At 41.4% G+C, this 21,797-nt stretch overlaps 1 protein-coding gene across 2 annotated transcripts in view; it reads left to right on the top strand.

Annotated features, from left to right (window-relative positions):
• The window catches only part of CHM (CHM Rab escort protein), a 53,041-nt gene extending 49,417 nt beyond the window's left edge, over positions 1-3,624 (top strand). Inside the window, exons 15-16 of one of the 2 annotated variants that reach the window (XM_054516356.1) lie at positions 576-744; positions 3,465-3,624. In XM_054516356.1, the coding sequence (XP_054372331.1) occupies positions 576-744; positions 3,465-3,559 (264 nt within the window). In that variant the 3' untranslated portion in view covers positions 3,560-3,624. Of the gene's footprint in view, positions 1-575; positions 2,667-3,464 lie in introns of those variants that run through there. The other variant, XM_054516355.1, reaches the window with a different exon arrangement.
• Positions 3,625-21,797: the final 18,173 nt, after the last annotated feature.

Genomic DNA, 21,797 nt, shown 5'->3' with positions numbered 1-21,797 from the left:
TTAAATGAACCACAAATGTATGGGGATGTATTTTCAGTGGTAATGTTTCATTGCATAAGAGTAGTTCTCAGCTGGGCAACGTTTAAGCTGTTCAGAAAAGGAGAAATTGAAATTTTCTTGCAGTTTTTTAATCTAAGAAGGAAACCCATCTAGCCATGATAGGGATTGTTCATGTGTACAGTTCCCTGGGTTTCCTTTGAAATGGATCCCTCTCTCTGGAAAGAGCCAAGATCTTTCCCATGCTTTGCAGCTGGGGATGGTTTTATAGTGCAAAAGATCAGTTTGCTTCCAGAAAAATCCTCTTTCTTGTTCTCAGTGCAACACAGAATGACCAGCGTTTTTTACAAAGCCCCATGCTGTGACTTCCTAGTAGAACAATGTAAAAAGATAAATTGCTTTTTCTCCTTTGAGGGCTGCAAGAAGGAATGGATTTCCCATGTGTTTACAATACTGTCAAAGTCTTAAATCACTATTGATTTGAAAGAACGCTGGTTAATCTTAAATATCTGTAAAATATTGCCTCAGGCTGTTACATTTCAAGGTAAAGTTTATGTTATTCTTCTTTTCCTGAATAGGCTGAGACTATTTTCCGAGAAATGTTTCCAGCAGAGGAGTTTTGCCCCCCACCACCAAATCCAGAAGATATTATTTATGATGAAGATGAGATTGAGCCAGAAGAGTCTGGATTGAATAATTCACCAGAGACAAAGCCTGAAACCTCAGCTGAGGAGAGCAGTAGTGAAGGTGGTGCTGCTGTTACAAAGGAAGAATGAATGAATGAATGAATGAATGAATGAATGAATGAATGAATGAATGAATGAATGAATGAATGAATGAATGAATGAATGAACGAACAGTTTTCTCTTAGGAGAAGAGGAGGTGGACCCAAACTAGGACATAAGGGAGGAAGGGTAAGAAAAAGAGGTTTAAAACCCCCAGAGATGTGTTATTTGACATTGCCTTACTTTCCTTAGCTTGGATCATTTTTAAAGTTGTTTCATTTGTAGCTGAGACATTTCTAAACAGTCATAGGTCCACCAGATCCAGTGGGGTTTGTAGCTAAACAAAAAAAATACAGAATGAAGCATGTGAATTCAAAGTGCTAAAATAGGATTCATGATTTATTGAGATTATTTGGTTTTGTTTTACATCTTGGAAAGAATCCTCAATCTTTTAAAGAGGAAGTCAAAACTAAGCAAAAAGAAAAAAGTGCAAGTTTGTTTGCCAGTTAGAAAATGATTTCTAGTAAAATTCCTTGGATCTCTGCTAAGTAAACAGCTGAAGGTGAGGCTCACCATCTGTCCTTCACAGTGGCCTTATGAATGGAATTTAAAGGCAATAATATTGACAGTTCTGCAGTGGCTTTATTGTATGATTTTGAAACTGATGCCATAATCAAGTAGGAAATACAATCCAGAAGATGTTCCTCACATTGGAACTATTTTGCATTCAGATTTTTTAGTAAGACCTAATACATGACACATTTTCTCTAGTGACTTCATTTACTGGAGTCAGGAAAATGGCAGAATTTAAACTTAATGCCAGATTTCCCAGCAGAATTCAGTCATAAATGGAGCATTCCTGTTCTTAGTCTCCCTGGATTTGTTGCTCTGTTTGGGCCTTTAGTAAGCCAATAGTTACTTTTTGAAGTTTAGGGTCTGAGAAGTTTAAATGACCATCAGTGAGGGGGTTTGCAGTGGAGAGAAGGTTCAACTGATAAATCCAAAGGTTTGTATTGATCCCAGTTAATAGATGAAAATTAGTGTGATACTGTAAACTATGCATTTTCTAATGATAAACCATGAAGCATTTATACAATAAAATGTATTAAACTATTTATAAACCTAGTTTGTATGAAAAAAAGTACAAAATGAGAAAGCTGCTGTAAATGACCATGTTAAACTTGCACTTCTTCTGAACCATGCTTGAAATCAGATATGAAAAGTATTTCTCATGTACTTAAAGATTTACTTTAAAATGCACACCCAGTAGATCAGTAGTATCTCTAGAGTTGATGAGTTGTGCTTTAAACTCTTCATAAAGGTAGAGCCAGTTCCAGGAGTGCTTAAATACTGTAAGTAAATTAAAAAATGCCATTGAGTCCTGAACCTGGAGCTCTGCCTGGCCATGCCACAGCCAGGCTTCTGTACAGTCCTGTGGTGCCTGTGCCTGCCCTGAGCCTGGCTCCAGGCCAGAAAGGGGAATTTATTTATTTTTTTACAGCATAACTGATACTGTTCTCTTTGTCCTGCATCTTGCCCACTGTTCAGTCTGCATTTCAGAGTTGGTGTTTGCACCCTGTGTTGGACAGGTACTGGTGTGTGTATGTGTCTGTGTGTGCATAATCCAGAGTGCTCAGACAAAGACGTGGCTGGAATGTTCCCAGTGTTCAGCAGCTGTAACCTCTGGATGCTTGTGATTGAGCAGTTATTTATATATATATAAATATATCTATTAATAAGCAGGCTGCCTCTTCATTTAGCTGTAATTTCTCTGTGTATTGGGAAGCATGAGTGTATGATTTTATTTAACACCTGCAGATCTGTAAAAGAGCTGACTGGAGGGACCTATCCCTGTCTCACAAAAACAGGGATCATAGTTGAATCTCTCATCTGTGTTTACAAGGAAATCTCTTGATGAAAATTAAAGGTTTGCTTGAAAGTGCATGGTCCTGTGTTTTCTTTCAACTTTTTTTCAAAGAAAACCAGTTCACTTTTAGCTGGGCTTTCCTGAGGATTCTCTTGGCTGCTTCCAGCATGAGGACACCTGTAATTGCCAATATGGGTACCTGGTTATCAAGTTTATATCAATTCATGTCTGAGTGCTCTGTGTCCATGTGAAGCCAGGTTTGGCAATGGCTCAGATTGGATCTGAGATCTGATGGAATGATGAACTCGTTGGAGGTACGACTTTACACTACATTGATTGCTTAAAAACTGTTTTCATGTCTCTTTCATAGGGTGAATGGAAACATTAAATGTTTTTCCTATGGTACTTGAGTGCCCAATAGCTCACTTGCAGGAGCAGTAGATCAGACTCTTGATGCTGGTATTTTACAGAAGTCATGCTCTGAACTGCATTTTGTTCTTTCTTTAAATGATGTAAGCATGCAAAGTGAAGGTTAGGCTTATTTGAAGTCGTTTTTAAGGCTTGTCATACAGGATGTATTCAAAAGATAACATGACTTTTTAAAAACTGGCAATTTATCTGTAGGATTATTAATAAATCAAGTTAAAGAAAGATAAGGTTAATTGAATTTTTAAACAAGTAGCTGTATTATCCTTCAAGCACCTTGGAGCTCATACAATATTCACACCTTTTTTTTCCTAAGGAGTGCTTTGATATGTTTGAATTCCTTTTTTAATGAGTACTTTCTTTTTAAGTTGGTTAATTGAATTAACCCTTCATATTCAAAGAGTCCATTTTCTGCCAGTTTCCTTTCTGTGGCATTGCCTGGGCTGTAGGACTGCAGGTGGTTACTGCTCCTTTGGAGGCATTTCCAGCCTGGAAGCTGCTTTGTCTGCTTTTTCTGCTGCTGATGATGCTTAGGGCCATTTGACAGGTAATCATTAGAACTTGGATCCTTGCAGACTATGGGGTCTTTTCTCCCATCATTGCAGGGGGATTTATGTGGGCAACTCCTATTAATGTTAATGGGACTTGCATGTGTAAATCCTCCTTGCATCAATGGGAAAATTGACCCCTGGAACAAAATATCTGCCTGTTAGACTTGCTGATTCAGAAACATGCAGGCACTGCCTCTGCCCTGTGGAAATGTGCTGGGCCCCATGTGCTGTTTCACTGGAATGCTCTGGGGGAGTTTTCAGCATTTTCTCTTTTACATTGTATTTTATATTTTCCATAGACTGAATCTTGTCAGAGTTGCCCCAGTGATTCTCTTTGTGTAGCTGGGAAATGCAATTTCCCATTCCATCCTGAGCAGCTTGCACAGCTCCTTGAATTGGATCTCATTTTATTTTAGTCCTCTCTCTCCCCTCTAAATCTTTTTGCTTCAGCAGTGTGAGTTGCAACAGCTTAATTTCAAGAATAATTTGCTAGTGATGTATTGATTAATGACAAGTCAGAAGTATTAATGTACTGTTTTCACACAATAAGAGACTGGGTCACTTACAATCCATAATCTCTTCTGCAGAAAGGATAAAATTAATTTCCTCAACACTCATATATGTGCTTCAATAGCTAGGCAGCAAAATGAGAATGTATTTTATCTGTGGATAAGTTTATTCATTCTAGATTGTGTATGGTGTCGTTCCCACAGTTATTTATATAGATATTTTATATAATCTCTGCAGTGCATTTTTGGGTTTCACTTATCTGGTGATTTTATATCGGTAGCAAGTCGTCCCTTTGATGTAAAAAGTCTGGTGTGGAACTACAACTACCCTGAACTGCTCCAGAGATCTCTCCTGGCTTTTCTGCCTCAGTGAGTGCTCTCTTCAGCCATTAATTACCAATAAGCTCTGCAGATTCTGGTGGGTTGTCTTCTGTTCCTGTTTTTTTAATTTTTCCTGAGGATGTTTTGCTTGCCATTAATGCAGTTGCTGATTTTCCAGCAAGGGCAGCAATTGATCACATCATGACACAGTTGATCTGTGTGTGGGTCTACAACTCCTAACAATTTTTCTCCAATGGGTGTATATATGAGTATTGTATGACAAAATTATTAATTCATGAAAGTTTATCACTTAAACCTTTGCAGAAACCAATCACTACAGAACGTCCAAAAGTTAGAATTGCCTGTGTTGCTAAAATTGTCCAAAATATGTGGGAGAGTTGTGGTGACAGAGCAGTTGCCTGCATTCCTTGGGTAAGCAATAATGCCAAGTACCTGTGGTAGATGGAGAAGTGGTTGTGACACTGGAAGTTCCAGACACTGATATAAAATACTCATTTATTGCAAACCAATTTAATAGTAAGCTCACTGCAATGATCAGATGGAAATCTTAGCTTAGGTGTGTGATTTCAGGAACTTTAATGGGATCAAAAGTTGCCATAGAAGGATTCTTTGAGCTGCAGAGGTGAGTGGTAGGAAATGGTCAGCCATGTGGAATTCATGTTGTCAGCCTCATCTCCAGCAACAAAACAGCTCGTGGTGGAAATAGAGCTTATTAGCAATTCCACCATTATGTTTATTTACAGGCTGCCAGCTCCTGTTTGTAAGAGTGAATGGTTCTTCAGAATCTGGCTGGGGAGCCCAGCAGGAATGTTGTAAATCTCACTGACATCTGAGATTTAGAAAGCTGACAGCAAAGTATCAGGAAGATGCAGTTGTTGACTGCATGGGAGTTCTGATCAGAGGGGACTTTAATAGAAAATACTCTTCCTGTCACAATTCCAGCAGACAATTTATTTTACTCTACTTGCATACATTGGCAAAAGAGATGGAAAGAATCAACCTGAGTGTATATCAGACCCAGATGGATTTGACTAAACAATCCAGGGAGCCTCAGAACACCCCCAATTTTAGATGGAGATTTTCAGGATCTCATATTGCCTTCTGAAGTGCCACCCCATAATTGATTGTCTGTTTGGGGTCTGGAGAAGGCCTTAGTGCTGTTCCTACATTCTGTAGGGTTAAGACTTCATGAGGTGGGGCAGGCCAAGCCTGTGGACCCTCCTGAATCAGCACAGGCTTCTCTGCTGGTGTCAAGCCATGCACCTCTGGCTTTGAGAGAGCTCTTGTGCTGCTCCAGCTTCAGGAAACCTTTCTCAGGAGCTCTGTCTCACTCTTTGGGGTGAGCATGAAGCTGCTGTGGGAAGTGCTCTGTGGGGAGCAGCTGTTGGCTGGATCCTGGAGCTGAGGTCAGTGAGGATAAAACATCTGGGTGCTGCTCCAGACTGCAGCCCACCAGCACCTCAAAACCAGGTGGGTCACAACCCATAAACCAGTGTGGGTAATCGTACCTGAGCTGCATGTCCAGAGTGAGGAACAAGTTTTGAATTGCTGGAAATTTGAGTCTGAGAAAGGACACAAGAGTCTTCTCTGAGAAACCAAAATTTTTAAAATCCCAGATCCAAACCCTCCTGGGCTGTTTTAGACTCTGTGCATAAGAAACTCAGTCCAGCTAATGTGGCATTCTGCATCTATTCTGCCTCAAACCCAGCTGATTTCTGGAGCTCACCCAAGGGAAAGCCATTGAATCATGAGGAGAGAGCAGCTGTCAGCCCAGTGCAAGCAAACAGCTCCTGCTCTGGGAACCTCTCCCTAGCATGAAAGTCACTGCAAGTCATGGTGGATTCCTTTGTTGTGAATAAATTACCCAGTGAATTCAGCCTTTTTTTCTTGTGCAAAAATCTGTGTAAGCCCCAGCTAAGTACCTTCAGTGAATCATTTTTAGACCATAGATTATCCGGGGAGAATCCACTAGGGGATTCTTACAGCAATTTATTAGCTTAAGTCATGGGGTATTTCCCTGCTCTGTGTTTGGAAGCTGAAATAACACATAATAATGAATACACAATTTTAAAAATCACATCAGACATTTTTAAGAAAGCAAAAATGGCTTTATAAAAAATCTAATTTTAAGGAAGCCACTGTAAAATGAAAAAGCAAAAGCCACCCTCTTATTTTGGTGACATTTGTACATGATGTATTTTCTTTCCATGGAGGTTTTAAGCCAGGAAACATTTGATTCGTTGCCAGACTCTCAGTCTGATTCCAGAGTGGAAATATGAACATGGTAAAAACCAGCAGCCCTCTCATTTGCCTTGTGAGGCTTTTCCTGTCTGCTTGGGAGCACTTGGCATGCACAGGGCTGAAAACACCTGCACAAGTCATGGTGGGGGACAGGGCAGGACTCACATGGGGAATGACACCACCAGTGCATTATGGATCCACCTGGGACTCTAAAAACATGGATATATTTTTTTGGCTCTGGCACTGCTTTCCTCACTGAAGGTGGTTGAGTCATTTCTCTTTAATGCTGTAGTAAAAAGGTGTAAAATAGTGACAGGAATTTCCTGAAGCCTTTTAGGAGGTCAGTGAAATGTAAAAGTAGATGTATTTGGGAAAGAAAATGAACAGTGGTGATGATAACTGTGGAAATGGATAGCAGGATTATTTGAGTAGAGGGGCAAATGGTCTGAGTAAAAAATCCAGTGTAAGCCCTGTAAGGTGCCTGGGATAGCAGATGTTTTGTTATTCAAGTCCCTCCTTCCAGCCCTGACATTTCCCATGTTTCTCAAGTGAGGTTTCACCAATCAGCACAAACTCTTTGTTTACTGCTTAGTAAAAATAACCAAATTATCCTTATTTTATGAACTCTTTTTCTGATTATGCATATTTTGCTGGCAGATTGTAATGCATATTGCTTCATTGTTTAATTAGGACTTAATGCTAATGTCATTAACATTCTGTTTGATAATTCAGCAGGTTCCCTATTTATAGACATAATGAAAGTCGTAACTTTTTGTAGTGAAGTGCTTCTGACTGTGCTATTAAATTAAAAATAAACTTACTCTAACCTGACATTAGCTTTCAGTTTCATTGTCCATGGTCCAGTGAGTCTGAAAAATGCTGCTGCATGCAGTAAATACGGGAGTTTTTAATTATTATATTTATTGTTGGTTGAGCCTAAGTCATCCTTTCCTTTAAGGGGAAAAAAAAAAGAAATAGACTAAACTAAGCAAGAATCTCAGAAAATTGATCTGAAGTTTGAAATACTGTCCTTGAAGACAATTGGGATTTGGAACACTGAATTTAAGTAACTGGAATCTTCAAATTTTATTCACTGCTTCTAAATCAAGTAATTGGACAGCACTTGACCTCTCAGTTTCTTACCACAAATATGGATGTGTGCTTTATTTGGGATTATAAAGTGCAAAATAACTGCTGGGTTTTGTACTCCACATAATCCCTTTAGCAGGGATAATGAATTCTATGCATTTCTTTCTTTATGGCATTTCCCTAAGCATTTGTAAAACATTATTTGCATAAATTATCTTTTCTAGGGAGATGCTCAAATAAAAGCAGTGAGTTGGATACCTGTCACAAGACTCAGTAAGCACAGCCCTGTTTTGGATATTTCACTGTTATCCTTAAGTCCTTAACTTCTAAATGCATTTTATATTCAGTGACCAGATCATGCACATTCTTATTTTAATTCACCTTTTTACAGCTTGAAGTCTGCATATTTGTAGGGCTCATTTTCTAAAATTTGTAACATGTCCCAGTTTAATTAAAAGGGTCTTTTTATTGTGTGCTTTGCACTCTTTAATCTTTGAGTCAAGAAGGTTTCATGGTGCCAGGCCAAGAATAATACTGGAGTGACAAGTGGGAAGAAAAGAGAAAGCAAAGAGAAATGTAAGTCCTGCTGGTGCCCCCTCCTTTGTGTGCACACAGGAGTGCTTGGTGGGGGGAGTCAAATTTGGGAGGTGCTGAAACAATTCCTGAATTTGGGAGGTGCTGAAACAATTCCTGAATTTGGGAGGTGCTGAAACAGTTCCTGAATTTGGGAGGTGCTGAAACAATTCCTGCTGGAAGCTTTGCAGTTCTGATGCTTCTCTCTGGGCACTGCTGGGGAAGGAGCTGTTGGCACAGCCCAGCTCTGCCCAGCTCATCCCTCCCTGGGCCAGCTGAAGGCAGCTCTGGGTGGGATTCACAATTCTGGGCAGTTCAGAGGAACACCAGGTGAGTCTGGAGCTCCTGCTGGGCACTTCTGTCCTCCCCTCCTTGGGCATTTTGCAGGGAAGACCAACACCAAAAGGGTGAGGAGGTTTCTGTCTGTCCTTGCTGCTGGGCTCTCCAGGAAGGCTCCTTCCCTGCCGGGGGCTCTGCTGGCTTCACACTGCACAGCTTCAACCTCTTCCTCCTGACACCAACAGACACTGCACTTAAAAAGCCACTTGGAAAGGTTTTTAAAGGATTATTGGAATTTTTGAATCACCACAGATGAATTCGTTCTCTTTCACAGAATTGAATTACAGCATCTTATCTGTTGCTGCTGTATTAATGAAATGTCTGAGGCCAGCCTTAAAGCACAGCTCCTTTGTGGAGACACTGAGCAGGAAGGATTTTTCCAAGCTGCATGTTTTTCTGAGTAATGTTGCATACAGACTGGAGATTGCTTCTTCTATTGAATTGCATAATGAAAAATCAATCAGTTTAATGGTTGACAAACTTTGACATTCAAATAAAAATGTTGCTGGTATTTTCATAAAGACCTGTAGGCATGACTAGATTCAGCAACTTTAATTTATGCAATAGTGAATGTCTGCCAAAACATTGTACAAACGACTGTATAATGAGGCAATAATAACCATGAGGAAAGGAAGGAAAGCAAACAGAGGCCAAATCTCTCAGTTTTTACAGATTATATAATTTCACAAAGCCTTTCAATGTAAAATATGTTCCTATGGCTTCCTTTTCAACACCATGTTCTGTTTTGAAAGCAATTGCTCAAAATCATCAAAACAGATTTATCTGAGGCTGTTGTGTAGCACCAGATGACAGAGTTTAGTGCAGTGTGGTGGTTCTGAGTGCTCAGGGATTTTTATTCTCCTTGATTCAGAGGGGAGAGAAATCCCAGAAAGGGAAGAGGACACCTTCATTCCTCACAGAATTCTGCTGGTGGTTGTATTTGGGCACAGCACAGGGAGTGCTGAGCTGAGCTGCCTTTAGGCCCTGCCTTCCCTCAGCACCAGCCTGGCCTAAGAAATCCCAGCAGCTTTGCCCAGGCCTTGTTTGGGCACAGGGTTCCCAGTGTTCCTCAGCCCAAGATGGATTTGCTTTCATTTTCTTTCATGGGAAAATCCATGAAAGAAAATGAAAGAAAATCCATCCATTCCTTCTTCACCTGGCTCTTCCCTTGCCCTGTGCCTACGTCCTCCTTAGAAACTTCCTCTCTTGTGTGAAGAGGTCTCAAACTGTGGCATTCAGGAGACACAAAGATTGAATTAAGAACTGGTGTCTTGGAGATGCTGCCATTGTCTGGAGTTTAACACAACTGCAGTAGAATTCTGTTCACCAAAATTGATTCTTTTGCACCCACACCCTTGGGTTCCCAAGCATGGCTGGAGAGCAAGTGCTGAGGTTTGGCTGGAACAGCTTCTCAGGCTCTTCTGCTGTCTTGTGACTGTGCCTCTTTCTGTCTCAGTATTGTCCAACAAATATTATATTAAATAATGTGCCAGGACTTGCACATTATCCCTCCTTAATCTTGCCTTTTCTCAAAGGAAATAACCTTTCTCATGTCAGGAGAGAACTGCCCTTTCTTTCCATGGGATTCATGATAATTATGCTTCTTTGCCACCTTTAACACTCTTCTGATTTTGGCTCGATATGATGACTGATATTTAGTATCTCTGTTTTATAACTGGCAAAAACAAATTGAAGAAGTTAATTGATTTCCTTGCGGAATAAACAATGGAGCACAGATTAAAGCACTGTTCCCATTTTATCCTTCCAGCTCAAATTAGAGATAAGTTACTCTATACCTTTGATTTTTATAGTCATTTGTGTAGTGAATTGCCAGCATTTTTCTGTCAAGAAGTCTGCAGTATATTTTATCCAAGAACTTTCCATTCCCAGGGATGTTAATGCCTAGATGGAACCCAGAATGGCAATTCCCAAGTGTAAAAGGGTTTGGATTGGTTTTTGCTTTGTTTAAATATAACTGCCTGTATATATTTGTGGGGACAGGATTTCTTTCCCTGTTCAACATGTGAATGAACTCTTAAATTGTGATTTAGAGAAGAGACCAGTGTCAAATTCCTGCTTCTGCCTTTGAAAATTACCCCTAAAACTGTTCTGTCAAATGAAGTGATAAACACCAGATAAATTCTGGCTTTTTTAGTGGACTCAGAGTTGCTCAGTTGCAGATGTTCTTCTGCAGAAAATTGGTGGGGAAAGTCTTTCATATCTCATGGTGGATCTCCTCAATGTCTTTTATACCTCATGGTGGATCTCCTAAACTCTCAGGGAACCAACAGCCACAGAACACAAAAATGTCCATCAAAAGTAAATGTGGTGATTTGCATGGTCCTATAGTTTACATTAAACACCAAGCACTGAATGAGGAACTTGGGTAACTCAGAAATAAGACTGATAGTGGTGATCTACAAAACGAGTCTGTTCCATGGATGTTTTGTAAAATAGGAGTGAACTGAGGCTGCTGCTGGCTTTAAATTCATAAAATGCCCAATGCACCAGCAAATCAGCAGTGGGTATTTCAGCTGTTTCAGATAATGGATGAGTTACTGGTTACCTCTCCTTACTGCTGCAGTTGTAGGTGGACTCAGTAAGATTTCTGTGATGTCAGACAGTGATTAGTTATGTGAAAAATGAGTTGCAGTGGGTTTTTTGCATATCACCATCTTTTTTTGTTCATTGCTCAAATGTCAACTTAATTTTCATATAAAAAACAAATCCTAATTGCATTTTCAGTCTAATGGGCTCCTAGGTGAAGCTTGCCTGTAAAGAATTGCTTGGACTTTGCTCCCATTTTACTTTGGCTAAAATTAATATTTTATTTATTGAAAGTTCAGAGACCTGTGGGGGAAGGAATCTAGCTTTAAAATTCTGCCAGAAGATGTACAGAACTTTTATTTTTTTTCTAAACACAGCATCAGTTTTGGCAAGCCAGCCTAGGCTGCTCTGGAGGTAACATTGAAGCTGGAGCTTCATAACTGAAGAACCAGGTAATTAAAAATGAAGCCACAAAACTTTCTCACTTCTCCTGACTAAAGCATCCTTCCCCAGCAGTAGAACTCAAACAGTTTGCTAGCCTCCAGCGCTTGTGTCAGCAGCAAAATTGAAAGTATTTTTTGTCACCTGCACTGCTGTCAGCAGAAAGAAAAAAAAAAAAAAAAGAAAGTAGAGGAACATAATTTCAGCACTAACATAAGTATCAGAATGATTTACCTGTCTGTTCTGCTTCACTTTCATCTCAGCTTTCAGGGCTTCATTCATCAATCTTTTATTTACACACTCATATCTCATTTTTACACAATTCTCTCTCCCTGCCCAGATGGCTCTCGCTGCTCATCAAAGCCGGCTCAGAACACACGGAGGCCTCGTGGCTGCAGGGAGGACTGGGGGGACTCTGCTCTGCAATTCTGCACCATTCACATCATGGAAAAGAAAACTTCCCCGTTTCAGGAAAATATCACCAAATTCTCAGCCTTTAAAATGCATTGCTGATTTTTATCTAGCTGGAAATGTTCTCTGTCAGCCAAGGCAGAGGTTTGCTCCATCACACCCAGCCTTTCCAGAAGCAGGAACTTAGCAGGGCTAATAAAAAACAGAAAGCTGCTCAAAGAAGAAAAGTACATTTAAAAAAAATGATTTTTTTTAATTTTTAAACATCTGTTAATATTCATTCAAATATGATAAACAAGTGCTGTATTAATTCCATTTATAACTCTACAGTGCCCATTTTATCTTCATACAATTCTGGTTTTAGCACGAGCTCAGTGACTGTTTCCAATGAGCTTTCCTTGAAATGTGTGCAACTCTAGGAACAAGCTTGTTGTAGTCATAAAATGCTTTCAAATCTTCCTCTAACTTTTTACCAAATTGTCCTTGCTTAATTTCACACAGCCTGTCCTGTCTGCAGTATTTCTAACAATATTTTATTGCATTCTTACCTTCTTAAGTGCTATTCCCATAAAAGCTCAGCCTATGGAATTTAGCTTTAGTGGGATCCATTCAGTTTTGCAGCTTGTTCAAAATTTAACAGACACAGAGAAATACATATTAGGAACCATGGTGCCATTTTTTACAAGTCTCATCATTGTAAATTAGAATTAGGATTAGGATTTTCCAAGTGTCTGTTTACTCTTTTTCTACCAGACTCAATTTCTAACTTTTATTTGATAGTAGGGGTTTGTGATAATTACTTATAGGCTGATTAACTCCAGGAATCCCAAAGAATAGAAAAGAAAAGGTTTGTAGGGAATTCCATTCCTTTTGCCAGTCAGCATCGTATTATGGATGACAGAAATCATTAGATGAATTTTATCTCATTCTTCAAAATTCATGTTCATGAAGCCATTTGCACAGATGTATATTTTAGGTGCACAACAAATGAGCAGAGGATTAGAACAGAGTAAAATGTAAAAATGGATCTGAGCCCTCCCACAGCAGCCAACAATGGGAAATACCCTTGGAGAAGCAGCTTTTCTGCCAGGGTGGAGAAGTCTAATGCCTTCAATATTCTTATCAATAATGTAACATAAATATTGCAGTACCACTCTGAACATTTGCCACTGACAAGATGATTATGGCTTAATCAGCATTGACAGGGACAGGGCCATTATGCTCAGTAATGCAGCTGGAAATGGGAGCTGAGCCATCATAATGAGCTATGTGTTAATGCTGCTGCAGCCCAGGGAAAGGAGCTCCCAGCCACTGCATGGACACTGGCCAGGCAGGAGGGGACTTGGGAAATCACTGAATGGCTCAACAGAACCTCCCAGCAAATGCTGTGCAATGTGGGATAAATTTAATAATAATAATATAAAAATTGGGGTGTGTCCTGCTGAGGCCAGGGAGGTTTAATTTTTGACTGCACAGTGTTTTCTCATTAATTCTGGTGTTCAAATTGTAAGCGGTGCTGAAGAACTTGGAGGATGTAGAGAAGAGCTTCAAGTGTCAGTCAGGCTAATGAAACACCTGTGCATCTAAAAAAGAACTTAATAAGATAAACTGTTTGCCTACAAATAACTTCATTGGATCAAGGTTTGTTTGCTAAAGCCCCTTTAGTGCAGGCCCAGCAAGGACCAGAACCTCCAGCAATGTCAGCACTGAAAACTGTGAAGAAAGCAACCAGGGAAAGTGATGGCTTTTCTATCTCAAAAAGTCCTCAAAATTTGAATTTTGCCCTATGGTGAGTCCAGACAAGGCAGTAACTGCTGCAGTTAAAGACTGAAATCCTTTGACTACAATACAGAAATCAGAGTGGTTCATTTAAAGGGATATTTTGCTCCTAAAGTTAAAAATATGTGGTAATTTTTGGATATTAGTGCTGTGATTAGAGACCTGATTTAATGGGTTAAATTACTGCCAAGTAATGAGAGGAACAGAGCCCCCAGAGGGGTCCTGGGAGAACTTGGAGGGGTTGAAGGGAAACTGCCCAAACTGTTTGCTGGGGTGATTTCATCTCTCCCAATAACCTATAAACTGGTTTTACTCAGACTGGGAAGAGCTGATGGACATGAAAGAGGGCAAGAAACCTGAGCAGCACTGAAAGAGATTGGACGCTAAATGAGAACCAAGAGTCACTGAAGTGAAGCCAAACTGAAACACAGCCCCTCTCCTCCCCTTGTCCTTCCCTGAGACCACCAGAAGGAGCAAGCTCTGCTGAAACTGGAATGTAAGAGAAATATGCATTTAGATCATTGATTGGATTAAGATTTTTAGCAGTTTTTTATCTACTGCTGACAATGACTTTTAGCTCTGAGGAGTGCTTTGTCATTTATACTATTTAATAATGTATTTCCAGAGGGAAAAATTCAAATGCTGAAATGTTGTCAGACCTGAAGTAGATATATAAAAAATTATGGCTCAGGGCTGAAACTTAGAGAGAAATACAAAGTTCTCTGAATAGGAAACAATGGGGGAATAGAGGCTGCAATTGGCCAGTGTCAGTTATGCCAATTTCCTTTTCAAATTGTCTTGATTTTTTGACTGACAAAATAATGCTGGAACCACGGGTGCTTAGTTTGGCCTTTCTGTACAAGCCCTTTTAAAGTTCAAAATTGAAAAATCCAAACAAAAAAATCCAACAAAACCGACAAAAACCACCACAACAAAAAATACCAACTAGTGCAGCTCTAGTTGTAGATAATCACAAGATCTGACTGTGACATCTTCACTGCATCTATTTTTTTATATTCTTTCCATGGGAAGACTGTTTGAAAAATTATTAAAACTAACAAAAAAACCCCAAAACAAAACAAAAATAGAACAACAACAAAAAAAAAACCACAAGTTTTTTTTGTAACCTGTGTTGGAGAAATTAATTTTTCTTTCCTGCTGCTGCCAGAAGTGGACAGTAGCTGTAATACACAGATTTTGGAGTAAAGGTATAAGAATTTTGAACTTTAAAAGGCTTTTTTTTCTCCCAGCAGAGATGTCAGAGCCCATCGCAGATTCCTCCTGCTCCCCTGTCAGCAGAGAACACTGCCACCTGCAGAAAAAAGGGCAGCTGTGTTACACCTGATGGCAGCAAGCTGCTGCAAATCCCAAATTCCCCAGGTGCCAAGGGACACATTTCCCAGGGCCGGTGTAATAGGCTCGGGGACAGCAGGGCATCACTTACAGGAGCAGCAGAGCTGTGATTTCCTTGATGGAGTGGCCTCAGCAGGGCAGCTGGGGCCAGGGATGCTGCATGCTCACAATAACTCTCCTTCTGAGGCTCTCAAGTGCCCTGGAAATGAACATGAGCCCTTGCAGCATAGAAATGAGGAACTTCAATTTCTGCTGAATCATTTTTCTATGTCCTGGAGGAGAATAGCTGTGACAGATGCCCTGCAGGGAAAGAACACCTGGAGTTCCATGCATATCAACAAGTTCCAGAACTGCTGGCCCTCCGTCTTTAGTATGATATAAAAGCTATCAACCCCCAAATCTCTCCTCTCCCACCTCCTCCCAGCATTTTGGGCTTTAATTCATGGCCTGATGCTTGGTTTGATGGGGTTTCTGTGATGCTGCTCTTGGCACAGCTGCTGCACCCTTGGGCACCTCCTGGCCAGGGCTGATGCCCCATTTTGGGGGCAAACAAAACTCCCCCAGGAGGCTGTGACCTGCCCAAAATCCCAAATGAGATTTAGGAGTTTTCTTGGGGATCAGATTTATCACTGCACAGCCCATGGAATGAAGAGTTCTCAAGACAAAAGCTGTTGGGGGTAAAATGTCCCAACAGGACACGAAATGAGCCACGCGCACTGAAATGTCCAAGGTAAAAAGGGAGCAGTTTATTTCTGAACTCTAATATTTATAGACTTTTAAAAGTGACTGTGGATTGGAGGGTGAAATTGCCACCTCTCTAACTACACTGGTCAAATTAATAGTCCATTAATTCTCTCTTCTTCCAGAAAGGAATGAAAACCAATCATTATTTACATGAAAAGTGCACGAGAAACTCCATTACAAAAATGTAAACCTGAGAAGGCTTAGAAGAACAGGGTGACAGTAAAACTTTATGTGGGAGGGAAAACTGAGGGAATGTTCTGGAAGGTGGCTGCACCTCAGGTCTGAGCATCGAGGGAGGGATTTCATCCTGCTCTGAAAGCAGAAATTTCCAGAAGTATCATGTCCAGGATGATATTTCCAGAAGTATCATGTCCAGGATGACATTTCTCTGGTAGGAGAAGACAAAAAGGATTTCAGCTGGAATCCCAAGCCCAGTCAGGGATGCAAGGCTGCCTCTCATTTCTGCAGGCAGTTGCCATGGCTGAGGATGTGCATTGGATAATTGCAGCACCAATGGCTGCTGGCATTTGCACACACATTTATCCAATTAGGGTGTGCAATCAAAGTCATTTCATGCACAAATTAGCTGCACAATTGTGCATGCCTCCTGCACATGTAATTGTACGCCTAATTGGTCTGAAAGTCTTGTTCACAATGTGTGTCTTGATTTTTATTGTAATATGACATAAAAAACATTTGCAGAAATTCAAACTTTGGATAATGTTAGCGTTTAGAAATAACTTCCAGTTCTCTTTATAGATTTCACAAAATAACCATTTCTCTGTGTGTTACCTGCAGGCAATATGAGCTTACAATCCACAAATTAATGGCAGTTGAAAATTTAACTTTCTTTTTGATTTTTGATAATTTTGCCTTAATAAATCCTAAAATACCCTATAATTTGTGTAGAAATAGGGCCACAAAATTGCACAGTTTTTGTTTCTTGTATGCTACAGATAAAGAAAAATAATAATATAGTAGGAATCCTTGTGTGGGCACATTGTTAAAATATTGCCATGGTTTTATATTAAAAGAAAATGTATTGAGCAATATATTTAGTTCATATAAACATGAAAGCCCTATAGAAAAAAAATGTGCAATCAGTAAAGGCATAATTTCATTTGATGTAATAATCTAACATCTGGTGATGTGCCTGAACCAAGGCTTTGTTAAAAGTGAGTTTATTTGGTTTATAACCACATTTACTGAAATCACGGGGTTTTATTCTTGTTTATAACAAGGAAACCAAAAGCTTGAGAAGTGAGCCCCATTTATCTGCTTTTTCCTGATTTCTTTTGTTCTCCTTCTTCCTCCCAGAGGTGAGCTCTGACCAGGCTGGGGAAGGGAAGCAGCTGCCCCATGGGCAGGGACCCTTCCCTGTCCCCCAAGCCCTGTCCAGCCTGGCCTGGGGACACTCCGGGGATGGGGAATTGCCAAACCCTCCTGCTCTGGCTCTCTACTCACAAATGAGCCCTGAACCACTGGAAATTCCCATGTCAGAGTCTCTTTGCTGCCTTAAGGATGGTGAGCAGCTCTCCCTCTCTCTTGCCCGTGCAAAGCCAAGAACCAAAGCCACGGGCAGGGCTGGGGTTGAGATTTTGGCTCCTCCTGGACCACAGCTGGACTAAAATTGCTCTCACTCTGTAAGGCATTCTTGCAGCACCCAGATAAAGTTTAGTTGCCGACCTTCTGTTGTCATTCACTTTTTAAATGGGACAAAGCAGGAACCCCCCCAGCCATCCAGAGGTGGAGTTTTGCTTATTTGGAGCAGAAAATCCCAACAAGAGCCACCTCCATCTCTGCTGGGGGGTTTCTCTAAATGAACCCTCTCCCTCCCCAGAAGGTACAGAGCAAATCCCATCTCTTTTTGCTCGGTGTTTAAAGTTCTTTGGGGAGTGCCAGCAAAAGCCAGGCTGCTCACACTGGTACAGCTGAGAGCATTTAAAGCCGCATTTGGCCAAATTCTGGGTTTTTTGCAGCCACTGGGCAGCAGCAGACTGGGGGAGCTGGGGCTGAACCAAGGGGGCAGCTCGGAGCTGGGGCTGTCGTTCGTTCTCCTGGGTTTATTTCTGCTCCACAGGATTTTCCCAGGAAGGCACCAGCAGAGAGAGCTGTTCTCTCACTTTCCCACCGGCGGCCATTCTGACGTCGCCCCTGGAAATCGGGTTTGGACGGGATTTGATGAATTTCTGACTCCCCCAGAGCTTTGCACGTTTTGTGTCTGAACACCAGAGTGCTGTAAATATCCAGGACACTCAGCATTTGCTCCGGGACTCAATTTGAACGTGTCTACTCAGACATTTGGAGGTTTTGTATACATTCAAAGGCAGAAATTCTGCTTGTGTAAATTCAAATAATCCCACCAAGACTGACTTTAAGACATATATTTTAATGAAAGTAATTTTAGCATGTTTTATGGATTTTGCTTATCTTGAAAAATGTGATGCTTGTGACTATTTTTTAATTTACTTTGGAAGGTCAGGTTAATTTTTAAAACAGAATTCCAAATTCTGACATCCTTGCAGCTTCTTAGGGCTGGTTTCTGTGTACTCCTACAAATCAGGATGTACTGAGCTGCAGTTCCTTGTCCTCTTTATTACTCTCCTGTTCTGCTTCCGTTTTTATTTGCTGTCCCAACAATCCAGCACATCCTTTCCCTCCACCCTGCTCACACTCTCTTCTCTCCAGTCTCCCTGCATTTTTCTGCGTGTGGTTTTTCCCTTTTGGACCTTCCTTGTTTCAGGGCTCAGTCCCTGCCCTCTGTGCCACCTCCCACCCACCAGGACCCTTGATTTTATATTTTATCTCCACTCCCATACCCAGCTCCTGCCCCTCTCTGCCCTCCCCTTGCCACATTTCCCAAGAGCAGCTGAGGGAAGCAGCATCACCTTGGGGACAGGTGTGGCCTCAGTCCCCACAAATCCACGGGGACAGAGGCTCCCAGAGACCCTGTGGCAGTTTGTGAAAAGCCAAACATCCACAGGAGGCTGGAGCTGGAGGTGGCAGTGGCTGCAGCTGGATGAGATTTCCCTGTCAGCCAGAGGATGCAAACCAGGTCTGTCACACCAAACCCATGGATCTGTCACAGCAAACCCATGGATCTGTCACAGCAAACCCATGGATCTGTCACCAAACCCAGGATCTGTCACACCAAACCCATGGATCTGTCACAGCAAAACCATGGATCTGTCACACCAAACCCATGGATCTGTCAGCACCAAACCTATGGATCTGTCACAGCAAACCCATGGATCTGTCACACCAAACCCATGGATCTGTCACACCAAACCCATGGATCTGTCACCAAACCCATGGATCTGTCACAGCCAAACCCATGGATCTGTCACAGCAAACCCATGGATCTTCACACCAAACCTATGGATCTGTCACAGCAAACCCATGGATCTGTCACAGCAATCCCATGGATCTGTCACCAAACCCATGGATCTTCAACCAAACCCATGGATCTGTCACACCAAACCCATGGATCTGTCACAGCAAACCCATGGATCTGTCACCAAACCCATGGATCTGTCACAGAAACCCATGGATCTGTCACACCAAACCCATGGATCTGTCACAGCAAAACCATGGATCTGTCACACCAAACCCATGGATCTGTCACACCAAACCCATGGATCAGTCACACCAAACCCATGGATCTGTCACAGCAAACCCATGGATCTGTCACAGCAATCCCATGGATCTGTCACCAAACCCATGGATCTGTCACCAAACCCATGGATCTGTCACACCAAACCCATGGATCTGTCACACCAAACCCATGGATCTGTCACAGCAAACCCATGGATCTGTCACCAAACCCATGGATCTGTCACCAAACCCATGGATCTGTCACACCAAACCCATGGATCAGTCACACCAAACCCATGGATCTGTCACACCAAACCCATGGATCCCTTCCCAGCCACACCCTACAGGGCTCTGATCCAGCCTCCCAGTGACCTCACTGGGAAAATGGGGGACAATTCTGCTGCCTTGGGATGGATTTGCTCAATGATTGAGTCTTTGGAGCTTTGGGCTCTTGGCTCCTGTCCTGGAGCACCTGGCCCTGCTGGAGGTGCTGATGGGGCTGCTGTCCCTGGCCCTGCCGTCTCTGCCATGGCACTCAGGCTGCCCCAGCTGGGCACCCCAGTGTCACCATGGCCTCTGTGAAACCCAGGCCTTTGTTCAGGCATTTTTCTTTCAGTTAACTGGGAATTGTCAGATTTTCATCAGAAGTGTGGGAAGTGTCCACTGGTGGATGAAGGTGAGGGCTTTAGGAGCTGTGAGGTGAGTGAGTGGTACCAGGTGATGTAAAATGGGCACAAAATTTGAGACCCAGCAGTAAAAATTTGTCTGTGGCACAGAATTAGGTACCCACAATGAGTAACATAATGGGATTTTATGGATTATCAAATGATTACCTTTGTTCTTCTTCCTCAGAAGACAGAAACAAACTCTTTGTTAACCTGGCTTATTCTTCGTGCTCTGCTTGGTTTATATCCAAATTCCAGGGTGACATTTATTTTCATGTGTCTGTTCTTTCCTGTATGGACTCATAGAATCCCAGGATGGTTTGGGTTGGAAATGACCTTAAAGCCCACCCAGAGCCACCCCTGCCGTGGCAGGGACACCTTCCCCTGTCCCAGGCTGCTCAAGCCCTGTCCAGCCTGGCCTGGGACACAAAGACATTTAGGACATATTCTTCTATTAACTTGGAGGTGTAAAAGTATGAAAACTATTGGCATATGGATGCAGTTTGTCTCTGTAGATTTAGAACAATGTAAAATCAGCATTTTTCCCAGTCTTCAGACACATTTTTAATTTATTCATGCTGTGTTGTTTCAGGATGGGGGTATTGATTCGTGCAGATACCTGAAGCAATGTTCCATCACTTTTCTCAAGAAAAAAAGTTCCAATTAAAGTATCTGCAGCATGGACAGAATAAATTATGCAATTTTTACTTAATTAGTGGTACATATTTATAGGCACATTAATAGAAAAGTGTCTACTGCTTCCTGGGACTTTTGCATTCACTTTAGTAAAAATCCAGAGTCAGTCATGCCAAGAGTGAATGTTTACTGCTTTAGAATGAACACTGCACTATTTTATCTTAAAAACCAGCAGAAAACCACCCATGGTGCTGGTTGCTGACAGGTGAACAAGGGATATGAAATACCAGAAGTATATTTTCATGGAATTCTCATGTGCAGTTATTTAATTTATGTTTGTAGTTACTGTGTCTGTTTGTGTCAGGCCATGTAATTGCATTATACAGATCCACGTTCAGACACAATTTTATTTGCATCCAGAAAGAAAATGTCATTAGGGAAAATAATTTCAGATCACCTACTTTTGCATGTCTTGCTGGCACATAAGTGGCATTTGGCTGGTATGGAAAATCTGCTAATGAGCAGAGCAGCATCAAAGCTGGCATTAAAATCCACCCCCTAGAAGGAGTAGCAAGGCTTAAATGATGGAAACTGAACTGCTGGGGGTTGTCTAGTGTGTAATCAGTGAATTTATTTTTCATTTCTCTGATAGTTCTATAGAATCTAAAAATTGGTTGGTTTCTTAGAGGAAAAGTTATCAAGAACTGAGATTTAACTGTGCCTCTCCCTAGTCCCTGATAAATGGGATTATGTGTGACTTTCAGTGCACTTCATTTTAGAAGATTTAGTGAGGACCATGATGTGAAATCATGGAGGAGTGAGCTCAAGAACAAATGCTCCCTGCCCAGGGGAGGCTTCTTGATCTCACAGCTTGTCAAGGAGAAAACCATCTTGCATTTGTGTGTGGCACCCTGGTGTGGTCCTGAAGGACACCAGAACCATCAAATCTCCATGAAATAAGCAGCTTG

Source organism: Molothrus ater, chromosome 14 (genome assembly GCF_012460135.2).
Source record: "Molothrus ater isolate BHLD 08-10-18 breed brown headed cowbird chromosome 14, BPBGC_Mater_1.1, whole genome shotgun sequence".
In the NCBI taxonomy this organism is placed as follows: Eukaryota; Metazoa; Chordata; class Aves; order Passeriformes; family Icteridae; genus Molothrus; species Molothrus ater.
This window is presented reverse-complemented; position numbering and strand designations above follow the sequence as displayed.